Source organism: Leopardus geoffroyi, chromosome B3 (assembly GCF_018350155.1).
Source record: "Leopardus geoffroyi isolate Oge1 chromosome B3, O.geoffroyi_Oge1_pat1.0, whole genome shotgun sequence".
NCBI classification, from domain to species: domain Eukaryota; kingdom Metazoa; phylum Chordata; class Mammalia; order Carnivora; family Felidae; genus Leopardus; species Leopardus geoffroyi.
Genome location: NC_059337.1, coordinates 18,527,911 through 18,542,682, shown reverse-complemented (window position 1 = coordinate 18,542,682; position 14,772 = coordinate 18,527,911). Strand labels below are relative to the sequence as shown.

General features: G+C 47.8%; 1 protein-coding gene across 5 annotated transcripts in view; it reads left to right on the top strand.

Annotated features, from left to right (window-relative positions):
- ADAMTS17 (ADAM metallopeptidase with thrombospondin type 1 motif 17) overlaps nucleotides 1-14,772 on the top strand; it is a 344,515-nt gene that overhangs the window by 129,416 nt on the left and 200,327 nt on the right. For all 5 annotated transcript variants that reach the window (XM_045448785.1, XM_045448788.1, XM_045448786.1 and 2 more), the window contains exon 8: nucleotides 5,569-5,674. In XM_045448785.1, coding sequence (XP_045304741.1) covers nucleotides 5,569-5,674 — 106 coding nt within the window. The remainder of the gene's footprint in view (nucleotides 1-5,568; nucleotides 5,675-14,772) is intronic.

The following is a 14,772-nucleotide window of genomic DNA, read 5'->3' as shown; positions in this document are numbered from 1 at the left end:
ACAATGGCTTCCAAGAATAGTGCTTAAGTGCTGTCTAGTGGTCTAAAGCAGAGAAAGGCTGTCATGTGCTTAATAGAGAAAATACATAAGCTTCATTCGGGCAGGAGTTATAGGACCGTTGGCCATGAATTCAATGTGAAGGAATCAACCATATATTAAATGAGGTGTCTTTGAACACAAACACATAACACAAGGTTATGTATTAATCAGTTGACAAAGATGTTGTGACTAGAAGCTCATAGGAGCCTAACCCTATAATGTCCTCTGGGAGCAATGACTATGTATTTGAGAATCCGGTGTTTACACTGACTTTTTAGAATTTACCTACCACTGATAATAAGAATCAACTATAATTCCTTTTCTTTTGTCACATACTAGACTGTAAGACTTTAGCTCTTTTAAAATTTTTTTAAGTTTGTTTATTTTGAGAGAGACTGAGTGAGTGGGGAAGGGACGGGAGAGAGGGAGAGAGAGAATCCCAAGCAGGCTCTGCACTGTCAGCATGGAGCCCGACACGGGGCTTGAACTCACGAACCGTGAGTTCATGACCTGCGCTGAAACCCCAAGAGTCGAATGCTTCACCGGTGCCCCAAGACTTTGCTCTTACATGCTGTTTACACATTTAGCTCATACTTCCAACCACTTAGCAAGATTTACAAGAGCACGAGGACATGTCCACGAGCCTGAATGTGCAACTCTGTCCCAACCACTGTGATTGCCAAGTGAGTAGATATAAGTTGCTTTCTCACAATTGGCAGCATTGCGTCCCAGTGATAACCATAGTGGTGTTAGTACTTTGAGCAGTTGGTAGAAGAAATTCGACCGTTTCTTTCAGAGGCAGAGTCCAAGAAGGTCTGAGTAATGGGCAACAAGGCCAACAGCTGTAAACTGTTTACACGTGACAATTTGCTGGATAAATCAGAGTTTATACAGCTATGTGTTGTTTACTTCTTAAACCTAGAAAGAATATGGTCAACCCAGAGTTTAAGAATTCTGTACTTACACCGTGCAGTTTTCTACTGAGAAAGAAAATAATTAAATCTCCTCAGCCAATTTCCTCTCCAAAATTGCAATCCTACCAAGGAAAGGAGGAGAAGGGAGAATGTCCACAATGTGTTGGCATGGCTGGGAGGGTAGGTCAGGAGACAGGCTTTTCTGAATGAGTCAGGTAGACTTCTCCAGGCATCAGAAAAACTCTTTACAGCCCATCAACATTTCAGATTTTTATTTTATTTTTTTAAGTTTATTTGTTTATTTTGAGAGAGAGAGCATGAGCAGGAGAGTGGCAGAGAGGGAGAGAATCCCAAGCAGGCTCTGTGCTGTCAGCACAGAGCCCGACGTGGGGCTCGATCCCATGAACTGTGAGATCATGGCCTGAACTGAGATCAAGAGTCCGATGCTTAACTGACTGAGCCACCCAGGGGCCCCAGCATTTCAGATTTTTAAAAGCGTGTTTTGCTTCCCTAATCTGCCAGAAGTGTAGCAAAGATGAAGTGAGCCGCTATTTGGATACAATCATACACTCAGTGATGCCTTGACTGTGATCTCCCTTCATCTCTGCCGTCTGAAGGGCCACATACTCAGGATCAAAATTTGGAGGGTATTTTTTTGAGGCGGGGAGTGGTCAGGGAGGTCGCTCCCACCTCTGCCTCTGCTATAAGTCACCTTGGATAAATGGAATATAAGCAAGAACTTTGATTTTCATGGCAAGCACATACTCATTATATTAGGTTTAAACCAAGAGAAAAAGAGGGGCACCTGGGTGGCTCAGTCGGTTGAGCGTCCGACTCCAGCTCAGGTCACGATCTCACAGTTCGTGAGTTTGAGCCTCGCGTCAGGCTCTGTGCTGACAGCTCAGAGCCTGGAGCCTGCTTCAGATTCTGTGTCTCCCTCTCTCTGCCTCTTTCCCACTCATGCTCTGTCTCTCTCTCTCAAAAATGAATAAACGCTAAAAAAATTTTAAAAAAAACGAGAAAAAGGAAGAAAATTTAAGATTTATAATGACTTCACCATGTCCTAGAGGTAACTGTTATTGTTGTTGCATATATGCCGTGAGTCTTTATCTTTCATTTTAAAAACGTTTGGACTTGAACACCTGAAACCTTTATTTTATGCCCCCATCTCTGCAGAAACACACATTAAGATTTATGAAAATTGTCAAAACCCCCAAAGATTATTCATTGTTGTTGGTCACCAAAGCTTTGGTGAGGGAGGCCGAGGGTTTGCCTGGAGAAGCCCTGGTGTTGGAGAAAAGAGAGTCCTGCCCTTGGATCCGGGCCTGGGCTTGGTCAGCCCTATAACCGGTGACTGGGCCTCCATTTCCCTGTCTGTAAATTGGGCCAGTAGCCATACCCGCCAAATAAGGGAGGGTCCCGCTTGCAGAGCAGTGCTTGTCCACAGAGAGGACCTTAAGACCCCGTTGTCTGTTTCCCTTTTATTCCAGGGAGCTCTGTAAACATGTGTTGTTTGATGTTTTTAAAATTTCAAAAGTAAGTTCTGTGATTTTTTTATGTGTGTGGAGAATTTTAAGTCATGGAAAAGCACCATTCTAGGGTCTTGCTGTCTGCGTAGGGAATTCCAGTGACCAGGGAAGGCCCCTCTGGTCCCACACCTTCAGCATCGATGTTACCAGAACTTGGGCTTACAGACCTCATTTTTTTAATAGGAAATCAACGTAGAGAAAAGTGGTATTTCCTCATTTCTTGACAAGTGCCAGTGTGGGGCTGGGGCAGGTTTTCCAGGTTGGTGCCTTTGCATCCTGAGGTGACAGGTCTCTCTCCAGGGCTTCTGCACACCCTCTGCCCCACACTGCTGTTCTTTCCAGGGAGCATGGAATAGCAGTGGCTTTGTTTCCCGTGGGAGCTCATGGCTTAATGACCATTTATTCCCTGAAGCTCTTACTGACAACAACGTGGGATTTTCTCCAGACTTTGCTTTGTGACTTCTACGCATTTCCACACTGTGGCACATAAATGCTCAAGTCCCCTGCACTCCAGATCAGGGGCCATCCTCTTTTACACGCTTTGCCTTGCTCGCTCTTATGACCAGGCTGTTCACGATTGGACTATGTCACTGAAAGCAATAGACCTTAATCCACCTTTGTGTGAGAACATTTCTTGTAAATAAACCGACCCTTTGTTTTCTAGTTTAAAAAAAATCATCTGGGCCTTGGAAAAATTAAAATGCAATTATTGGAAGGCTCCTTGCTTAGCCGTTTCCCTCATGTCGCGTGTTACCTAATCCCAGTGGAAACTCAGGACTGCCAGCTCTGGGTGCTGAGCGCGGCAGAGGCCAGGGGACGTGTTTCTGTGGCATTGAAGCTGCTGGTTCAGCACACGCTCGTGGGACAGGAAGCTCAGCACAGCTGGCTTTAGATGCCTCCTTCCCCCATTCACCAGATGACTTCTCCCGGGGGCGACCACATCTGATTGCTCCAATTGATTCATTGACCCAGGAGGCCACAGTCCGGGCTGGGAGAGCACTTCTGGGTGTGCATCGGAGTGTGTGCGTGTGTTGTTGCACGCACATACCATCAGCACTATGTAGAAGCGTTCCACCTACTCACTGCTGGACTTGGTGTAGCAACCCACAAAGCATTTTTAAACAAAACCAGAATAATGACCTTGAAGGCACTGAGAAGCCGGAGCATGTCCTTTCTCTGCTTGTCATTTTTCTCCTTCCAATAGTCTGCATTGCCGGATTATGATGTCCACGTGCAAAAAAAGCATCTTGAGGCCAAATAACATTTCTTTTTTTTTTTTAATTCTGCAAACTTGGCCAAGCACATTGCATGTTTCCAAATAAAAATAGACATACCCCGTGGTGCCGGCTTGGTGTGCCGAATGTGAGTGGAGTCTGAGAGAAGCATCTCCCTGCAGAGCAGGGATGTGGGTGCCATACTTCTAAGGGGTTCATGGGGGACAGTCAGGAGGAAGGAGGGGGTGCCCGGTGTGTGTCTGAGGTCTACCTCAGTTAGAACTTGATGTCAACAAAGAGGATTGGATTAGCTTTGGGGGAGCAGAGAAAGAGGCTCATTTTTAATTAATTCCCCCCCGCCCCCAACCGCCCCATCCATTCTCTTCCACCTTCTGCCAACTCGTTCCCTCCCCAACTCTTGTGCCCGCAAGGCAGGTGTCAGCTCCAGGGATACCCTGTGCACGTTGTGAAAGGGGCCCTCTGAATGGGGCAGCGTGTAGCTTGGCGGTTGATGGCGTTGTGGGTGGAAAAGAGGCGCCTCTTGCTCTGGTGGCCGCAGTCCCTCCCAGGGCACGGGGCTGTTGGACAGAGTCAGGCTGGGAGAGCCTCCAGCTAGCCAGTCAACAGGCACCACTGAGCGGCACATGCCTGCCCCCCGCCCCCCACATCCTTTGTGAACTCACAGCAGGAGCATCACTGAATCTTCTCCGGCGTGTGACCGGCCAGCCACTCTGTGCCACCACCCACTCATCCATTTCACAGTGTATGGAGGAGGCAGGTGCCACAATGCTTCCAGCCCTCACTCGAGTTCTGTCCCAAGCCCTGGGAGGGGGTGGGATCCACGGACTCTTTTGTTGAGATAAGCCCTAGGGCCACCTGGATCTGTAAGAGATGCCTGTCCTGGGCGCAGAGATAGCAGAAGCTAACAGGAAGTGCAGAGAGCTGCCGTGGGGCAGGGGCAGCCTGCAGACAGGTGGCCAGTACATGCCTCAGATGTGCCCAGCCTGGCCAGGGCCCTCCCGTTGTATACACACCTTTCTGCCAGAATAACCTTTCTTCCCTAGAAGACTCCCATCTGCCCACCAGAGGCTGTGGCAGCCTCCTGTCTCTCGCTCACCCCAGTCCCCCACATCTGTCTTGCTCCCACATCTGGCTGGGTTGGGTTCTTGTCTCAGGGAGGGGCCTAAGGACCCCAGTCAGGTGTGTGTGCAGAGGAGTTTGTCCACAGGGCGCATCCTCAGTGATGATTTCCAGGCCCTCACTCTTCCAAGGTCCTCTCCCTCCCTTGGGCTCCCTGTTTCATTTTCTCCCAAGGATTCCTGAAGCGTCTTTCTGAATATTCTGCCCAGCTCTCCCTGGCCTGCTTTCTGGGAGCCCCGCTGCTCCTCTGCTTCCTGCTCACACCTGAGAGCATTGGCCCTCCAAGGGCTAGGGCTGGGATGAGGGGAAGAAGGTGCCCAGAGTGCAGGACTTAGGGAGATGCTCCCTCCCTCCCTCTCTGGGCCAGGTGCCAATCCACCTTACCTTTCACCTCTGAGCCTTGGTTTCCTTCTGTTACTGCCATCATGGGTAATTAGGATTAAATTAGATAATGTGTATACACTCAGCACATTGCCTGACACTGCTTAGATGCTTAGGAGAGCTGCATGGTGGCTATTATTGTTAATTATTTTTAGGTGAATCCAAAAGCGGTATGCTCAAGCCCATCCCCCATGTGAGCTCTGAAATGACAGCTCTAGCCCCGTGGCCACATCATCCTCCCAGTTTGCCCCTCCTCTCTCAATCATGTGTGATGTTGACCGTATGGACTTGCCCCACAAGGTCAGGGCCTCCCACGTTCTGAAGAGGATGTGTTTTGTGTCTCTGCTGCAGGAATTGCTTACTTAGGAGGTGTGTGCAGTGCTAAGAGGAAATGTGTCCTTGCCGAAGACAATGGTCTCAATTTGGCCTTTACCATCGCTCATGAGCTGGGCCACAAGTAAGTATCAGACTCTGTGTTGTTCTGCCTCTTCCAATTCCTTTCTGAATATATATATTTTTTCACTTGAATTCTGTAAGTTCTAAAACAGTTCTGCTCTAAGCCTTTGCTTCTTTCATAACACAGACCTAGGTCAGCAAGCCTGGGTCCCAGCCCTTCAGGGAGCCCCAGAGATTACTGAACAGATGGTCTCTGAGAGTTGAAATGTTAATTCCGTGTTCATGTCTATTTTGTAGAGGGAAGAAGTTTTTCCCAGAGTGTCCTCTTTGGTTGCATTCCCTTTCCTGGACCAGCGCGATCTTTGATTCACTCTAAGTATATCGTTCAAATAATGGGATTTGTCTTTATAGATAAAGTCCAGCTGTCTGAAGGTAGAATGTCAGTATCTTAGGTTTAAAGAATTATCAGCTACTGCCTTTGTACATAGAAATTCTTCCCTTGAGGGTGGGATAGCCATTGGACCCCAAAGCCCAAAGATGTTCTAGAAAGGGTCTTTTCAGAGGAGGAAACAGAAGGTCAGAGGGGTTGAGTGGCTGGCCTATGAGTAAGATCACCTGCAGGAAGTCTCAGGTGGCAGCCAGCCAGCCGACTCTAAAACTGTGGCCTGAGTGTTGACTGTTTCTCCTGCAATAGGTGTCTGTTTTGTTTTTCTCTGAAGGAAAAATTGTGGTATGACTGCATGAGAACTTAAAAAATAAATAAGCAAATTGAGGAGGTTCAGGGCATGAAGAACAATAGGAACATTTATATTGGGTTGACTCGAACAAAGTTAAATGGAAATGTAGTTCTTGGGGGGATAAATGTACTGTAAATGTTTCCTAGTGATCTATGGACTACTAGATGCCTGGGACCCTAAATGTGAACTCAAGCTGCTTCTTGAGTAAAGCCCATCTATAAGGAGGAGGACAAAAGCAATTTCCTCTAGGATTAGCCCTATCTATGGCTAGGTATAGTTGTATATTTCTCCTTCTCCTTCTCCTTCTCCTTCTCCTTCTCCTTCTCCTTCTCCTCCTTCTCCTCCTTCTCCTCCTTCTCCTCCTTCTCCTTCGTTTTGTTTATCTGGCCCCATTCTCCTGTTTTTCACTCCTGTAGATGGGTTTGGTAGTTGACTTTTCTATATCTATTGAGTATCATGATGTGAGCACAATGAGTGATAAAACACTGGTGACAGCACATTGCCTATACGTTTTTACCTACTGGGAAATAATTTTTAAAACTAATGGTAATCAAATATATTTTCATATTTCTGGTTTATGGAAAAAAAAAAAAACAAGAGTGGTTGCTGAGAGAAAAGTGTAAATCAGTACGACTTTGGCAAACACCTTCCCGCTATTCAGTGACCCACCCAGCCTGTCACAATTCCTCGGAACCAACTACCTAATGGTTTTGAGAATGCAGTTGTCAAAATGTTTCCCAGCACGTGGGTTGTCGTGGACTTTTGAATAGATTTCTATGAACTGCAATATTCCTTGCAGCGTTTGGAGCCAGGGCACATGCCAGAGTGCTTTTTGCACCCACGTGTGAACATGCACGTGCTGCACAGAGGCCTTTCTCCTTGGACAGTAAGAACACAGAGGGCCATTTTCTCCCTGATGACCTGTGCGATCATGCTGGGTCACTGGCACCTCAGCGCAGGTCTGCAGAAATGAATGGTTAGATTTAGTCATATTCCAGTAGCCTTTAGGTACAGTCTGCTTAAATTTCTTGGAGGGCTCTTTATAGCTTGCTATTGAACTCTAATTACCTACAAAAACAAACACCTTATTGTTAATCAAAGCCAATAAATTCTGTTAGCATTTGGCCCTGCCCCTAGTCTGGTGATTATGGTTTTCTCAGAGAAAGTCTGTTGTCTCTGATTATTCATGAGCACTGGGAAGCGGGTCCCCCCGGGAATGAAGCCACATTCTCTCCATCTGCAGACCCTTCTGGTCAGCCGGGCTCCAAGCTGCAGAGCAGACTGTGTGGAGGCCTAACAAGAAGGCTCAGCCTGCACTCTCCGTGAAGCCACTGGCCAGGCTGCTTCACAGATATGAAACCTGGAAGCTGTTGTATATTTTGAAATATAGCAACTTAAATTTCCGTGTTTTCCAAGTAATTTAACTCCGTGTTCCTTAAGTACAGGTGAACTAAGGATAGGATGGTATTCTCAGTGGACCTAAGCCAACTGGTCCATGTTCTTCAGGAAGACTTCTCAGTGAAAGCTTTAGAAAACGAGAGTACTCTTCTGCATACCCCTAGAAAGTCCCCAGGGGACTCACCAACTGGTGTCCCTAACCTTTTAATACTGATAAAGTGAAACTTGTCTTCTGAAGGAGGGGTGTGTGCCCTTGCACGTGGGCACATGTAAGCATGGCCCTTCTGTTGTTTACCCCAAATACCTCATATGAGGATCTGTGAGAGCAGTTACCCCAGCTCTGAATGTTAGGAGAAAGGTGTACTTTCCACCTGAGCTACTCATTGCATTTATCAGACAATGAGGGTCGCATAAGTGAACCTGATTTTCTTTCTGCTTTGGCTGTCCGAAAACGCAAAGCAAATGTCAGGCTCGTTTTCAGACTCATTTTCGTAAGTCCCCAAATTGTGGTTTTCTCCCCTTTTCTGGGTCTTTTTGTACGAACGGTTGTATTTTACATATTACAGTTCAAAAATAATTTTTTGGTACTGTAAACTGGCTCCGATCCAATCTGCAATCAGATAGGTTCTAAATTATGAATTAAATGAAAAATTCTTACCATGATAATATCAATAATTCTGCTTAGGACAGGAATTAATAATGTACTAGTGATGGTTATGTCAAATCCAATCTCATTTATTGAACATCTACTGTGTTAGATACTGTGCATTCATTATGCTATTGATCAGTTCTGTGGGGTAGGTATTATTTAACTTTTATAGATTAGGGAACTAGTATTACTTTTTAAAAATGTCTAGTCTCTACTTGATATGATTTGGGATCCCCTTTATGATAATATACCCATATGTTAGGGCTATTAAAGTAAGGATCCACGTTCTAAGAGAAGGGTAATAAGGAGACAACTTTTACATCTCCACAAAACAAAGGCACCTTCAGATTGCTACCAACCAAGGCAGAAGGGACAGTCAGTGGCAGAAGAAAGCCAATGTGTCAGCAAGAGGGGCTTCCCTACGAAACTCAAGTACTGTAGCTGCAATCGACAGCTTTCTGGTGATTACCTGGTAAATAAGTGGGGTGGAAAGACTCCAGGTCTGGGTTTAGATGAGGACTGAAGGATTTGCAATTTCTGGTGGGGGTTGGAGGATGAGAACCTGGGAGGGGCTGTTCTGCACTTCCGCTAGGAGGACGAGTTGGTGCCACACAGAAGCTGTGATGGACCGTGACTTTGACTTTGAGGTTTTCTAGCCTTCATGACCTTAGTCGCCTTCTTGCTTGTGAAAGACTGCCTGGTAGGCAGCTGTATGTTTACCTAGTGAACAGAAATGTGGTAGCGTGCATTTGGGAAGGCATCTATCTCTCTGTCTTGCCATGATTGCTTGAGAACCCAGCTGAATATGAGGGACTACTTCATCCTGCAGTGGCCAGGAGAGGGGAGTAGCTCCTGAATGCTAGAAGATGGCCATGATGGACCTCTCTTGCTCCAGAGAGCTATAGCTGACACCTGGTATTGGTTACAACTGAAATTGATGAAGTGGGGGCCAGGGTGTGCCTTGAGAGACACAACCCAGCTGGGCCAGCACTGCCCAGGTGTTTTCCCATGAGAAACCAGAACAGGGTACGTTATGGTAGACCTCGGTGTCCAAGATGTTTATCAGTATTTGGCTTTCAAGTTAAAGAAGGACAGCTAGAAGCAAGCATTTGTTTCTCTTGGGCAAGCTCATGCTTTTGAGGCTCAACCCTGATCGGCCATGGGAAGGACTCTCCCCTGCCGAGGATTAGAAGCTCAGGTCCATGCTGATGGCCCATGAGAAAAGCAAAAACAAAATCAAGGGACACCCTCACAGATCAAGGAGGAAGTTGCTAGTGGCTTTAGTATAATATTAAGATAATTGGGTATAATACATCAAATGATATTGGGCGCACTCAGGGTGGTAAACACCTGGGTATAGTATATATAATATATAACGTATAACATATAACATATAATATATAATATATAATATATAATATATAATATATAATATATAATATATCTACAGGAATTTTAGAATATATTGTTTGTTGTGATTTGGAAGTTGTAGTGTAGAAGGGAGGAAGTAAGTGGTTCTAGGACAGCTGGTTAGAATGCCTTTTGTTTGGGGGAAAATGGCATGATTAGGCCCAGGGGAGGTACTTGACGGCAAGAGCCCTCCCTAGCACTGTTGGAGGGCAAGAGGGCACAGAGCTGAGTCTCAACTGAACATTTGGGGCCTGGGGAGACCCAGAATGCTATGCACGCAGCTTCTCAATCAGGTAAGACTGAGAGCTCTCGGGAAATGTCTAAACACAGGCCCTTCTGGGTGGGGAGTTGAGAGGGGGAAGGGGAACCACATAGTGCACACTTGGCCACCCACACACAGGGGGAAAAAAAAGACAGGACATATCTTTATATGTAGAAACAAAGAGCTTTCTCTTGCAGAAAATAAATCTCAGCTTCTGTTGGATTTAGGAGGCTCTGTTAGATAAGCCTGAGCCAGATCAGTTCCTGCCTTGAGTCAAACTATGTGACCTCTCTAACCCAAGTACATCTACAGAAAGACTTCCTGACAGACCCACAAGCCACGCCCCATGTTTGGGCTCTTGCTGCCTGTTCTCCAGGTGGGCACTCTCCCCACCTGCTCTTCCAGGGATTTTTTTCTGACTTCCATATGCCCTTTCTCAGCTCTTCCCATTCTGGAATTTTTCTTGTCTCCGGTTGGTCGGCTCGGGTTGTGGCCTCTGCAAAATGTTCTCTTCAGGAAAGCTTGGGGCCCTGGTACAGGTGACAGCTGGGCGTTGCTGCCCAAGAGGGGCTCCTGAAGCATTTATAAGTGGCAGGAGCCTGAGTTTCACCCGACATCAATTAGAACACACCCTCTGGGGGAGAAGCAGCTCAGGAAGGCCCTCCCGGAGATTCCCGGGACATTCATGGCTCATAATAGTACTCAGCTTCATTGTTGCTTTTTGGCCTCCTCTACCTTCTTGCTTCTGTCTCAACCCCTTTCTCCAGTCCCTCTGGGCCACCCTCAGGTGAGCCACATAGTGCTAGATATGGTCCTGCTGTCCCAGTCCTGGCTTGCCTCTCGGTCACCCTGAAGCCCACGCCCTCCGCTGCTTCCCTAACACCAAACCAACCACATGCACTCACAGTTGGCGAGGCAGGTGAAGAAAAGCCCAGCCATCCTGACAGTGGCAGTATGTAGGCAGGGTTAGTTCTGTTACTTGTCGTCCGACACCTGCTGGGAGACCTCACTGAGGGCCTGGAACAAAGCGTCAAGAACTTGGTGATGGGAAAAATGTGAATGTGATGGGCAGAAGCCTGGAAATGGAGGAGCAGAGGTAGAAGGAGGCCCACAGGAGGCTTGTGCCCCATCGAGGACTGAGGTGCTGAGTACATGAGTACTCAGAAATGGAGAGAAACGCAGGACTGAGGCGTAGAGATACAAGTGTCCTGATAAGGAGCGATGTTTGGTGATCTAGCAGCCATGTGTGCACCTGTAGGCATGCGAACAGTTATAAATGGGCTCGGTTGCAGCAGTGTGTGGGGCACGGCTGTGTTCTCAGACTTGGTCATATGCCCATGGCCCTTGGAACCATGCCCATCCCCTGTTTTGGAAACACGGCCTGACTGGCAGAACTTGGAAGGAGTATTGAAGCATGAACAGAGCAGGGACTTTGTTCCCCAGCTCAGTCCTATGAGGACAGGGCAAGTGGGATGCCACCACATGTCCCGAAGTAACAAGTGGGATCTTCAGCCCCAGGCAGGTCCCATGTGAAGCTCGGTATTCTCCAATAAAGACATTCCCTAAAAAGCTAGATCCAGGCACTCTGGATGTTTCCAGCCAGAATGTGACAGTGTGCAAATGAGCTCAGGGCAGTGGATGTTGGAAGGATGTCTCATTTACACATGCCTGGGGACGTGCTCACCTGGTGTGCAGCACAGAATGTCAACTGAATCCCATCCCTGAGAATCGTGGCTTATGGGCAGAGAGTGGGTGAGTGTCCAGGGAGGGCTGGGGAGCAGAGGGAAAGGGGAGGAGACAGCTGTTCTGGGGGAGGAATGTTCTTCTAACTGGAGCCGACACAGTTCAATCTGAAAAGAGTGGTCTCGAGTCCAGAACAGGAAGTAAGGAAAGCCATTATCCAGATGTGTGAAGAGGGGAAATGTTTGTCTGTGATCTGTATTAGCAATGAGCTGCCCAGCGCAGCGTGGGGGAGATGCAGAGTGAATGGACGCCAGATGTGATCAGGCAGGTCACCTGCCCACGGACGGCACCGGCAGCCACTGCTGTTGCCCGAACCCTTTGCTGGGGGTCTCAGTCTGGTAGGTGCAGCATAGACATCAGATGGGCCAGCCTTATAAAGAAGGCACAGCAGAAAGAGGATTTCTGGAAATGTCATAACTGCTTAGAAACCCCGGGAGGAGGGGGAGTGTGCTTTTGTTCTAGTTAGAGTTAGGGTGGTCGTATTCACATAGAGGATCAGTCTTTCTCACAGAACAGAAGGGGGGGGGGTCAGTATGTGCCCCCAGGAGGTCTGCAGGTTGGTTCTGGTTCTAGAGCAGGCACAGGTTCTAGAGCAGACCCTGGGCTTTCAGAAGGGTTCCTCCCGGGTTCTCTGGGTCTTACCCTCTGTTCCCACTCAGCTCCCACAGCCTCCTGCGGCCTCCCCCTCCAAGCTGAAGGGTAATCCATGGTGCTAGCAGTGTTCAGGGCTCTCAGGTTTCACGCAGAGGAGCTTAGAGGGATTCCTGAGTACGATTTCCTCGGCATTTGGCCCCTGGATCAAAGTCAGTGTGTGAGCATCCGCAGGGCGCGGCAGTCTTATCCAAATTCCAGAGTTGTACAAAGCGTTCAGGCCTCATTGCCTTTCGTTTTATCATTATTTCTTAAATTTGCCGCCGGAAGCTGCGGGGTCTTTGACGTTAATTTACAAGCTACCTTCCTCCTCATGTCTTCACTGAGCTAGTGACCTGTGACTTCAGAGGATACGGTGCCGGAGGATTTGCAAGGCAGGCCTGTGCCCTGCACAGCTTCTGTGAGCCCACTCAGCGTGGCCCTGAGCATCTCTTTCATAAAAGCAGTTTCCTTCTGGCCCCTTCCAGACGTGCGATTTTGAATGGGAGGTGCAGTGTCCAGAGCAGCAAAGGCATGTTGTAACTGATGGCTGTATTTATGTGGCTTTTCTGCCCTGAGCTAGGATTTCTCACTGCACAGTCTTAACAGGAATTGCACAGAACTTACTAGGATGTCCTCTGCAGTCTTACCCTTCACGCTGAGTCGAATGTGGGGACAGAACACTTATTCCAGTTGCTTGGCGAGCCCCGAGCCGCTGTCCTTAAGAGGACCTTGACCACAGCCTTCCCAGATCTGCCCAGGCCAGGCCTGGGAGGGGAACACAAACAAAGGGAAAAGCATTAAAAGCTCTTCTGCAAGCAGACAGATGTGGTCCCACCTGCATCCAGAGCAGCCAGTCCGCGCAGCTATTGGCCGGACGTTATCGCTCTGATGGAAAATCCAGCTGGATGTGGGGCGCCTGCTGCCCCCAGAGAACCATTACTGTAACAGGGAAGGCTACAGAAGCTGTTGCGAGTGTCTGTCTCTGCCCCAGGAATTCTTTGCATTTAATTGTCGGTAGATTTCCTTACCTAAAAGGCTGTGGTCCGGGATGGTGTTGGAGGAGAATGGGAGGAAGTCTGACTTTGGCTGAAGAACCAAATTCCGAAATCCCCTCAGAACTTCCTTACGTTACAGACTATTCCAGGAATTAGATGAGATCCAGTTTTCTCGTTAGATCGCCAGAGCTTCTGGCAGCTTCACCAAAGTGGCTTTTCTCCCGGTTCTCAGAGCAAGGGACGTCCACAGTCCTCTTAGCCTCATTTCGCCAATGGAGAGTTACCTTGCTTCCCATGGCTCTAAGTGGCCAGAGACATCGAGCAAAGCACTTTGCACAAGCGAATAAATGTGTGCTGAGGCCTAGCCCTTCCCACATGGGTCCCCTGGTGACTGGATTTACCCACCTTTACCTGGAAAGACGCCCTCTGCTCACATGGCTAGGGTTTTGTAAGGACCGTGGGAGGTGGCAGGGGTATATGATGGAAATTTCTCTACAGGTGGAGTTTTCTGTTAGGGGCTGATTATTTGTGACCCCTCAGAATTCATAGGATGACATCTAACCTCCATTCTGATGGTATTAGCAGGTGCTTAGGTCATGAGGGTAGAGCCCTATAAATGAGATGTGTCCTTATAAGAAAGGACCCGAGAGCTAGCTACTTCTTTTTCTGCCATGTGAGGATGCAAAGAGAACATGGCTGTTTGCAGCCTAAAAAAGGGCCCTCACTAATCTTGGACTTCCAGCTTCTACAACTGTGAGAAATATCCATTATTGATAAGCTGCCCAGCTTATGGTATTTTGTTATAGCAGCCCAAGCTAGCTAAGAGATGCCCTCCATTCTTCCAAGGTGTTTGGCTTCATGCCTGAAATCCTTGTTTATCTACTGCCCACTGCTGATGGAAAATTCCAGACTAAAGACCTGAGGGCAGCTGCACATTCTCTAAGACCTTGGGAATTTTGCCACCAGCATTGCCAACAGCATGTTCTAGGAAAGAGCCCTTCTCATTCTTGTCCATTTGCAGGCACACAGGGTGTGGAAGTAGTGGTTTTGCCAGATGGTGGTGTCAGAAATGACCAGCAGAAAGGGTCAAGGGGAGCCATGAGATCACACATCTTGTTCCTGACGTCAGAGCAGAGCACAGAAGTTGCCAAGGGCCCATGTGAGGATCTGGGAATGGCCTGTCTTGGAAAAAAAAAAAAACATAAATAGATGGATCTAGAAGGAGGGTGGTTATAATTTTCTTAGCAAGTCACTGGAAGCATTACAAAGACATTGTCTTGTTAATCATAGCCACACTTCTGTGGTGTTGAGAGGGGGCAGGTGTGAAGTAAG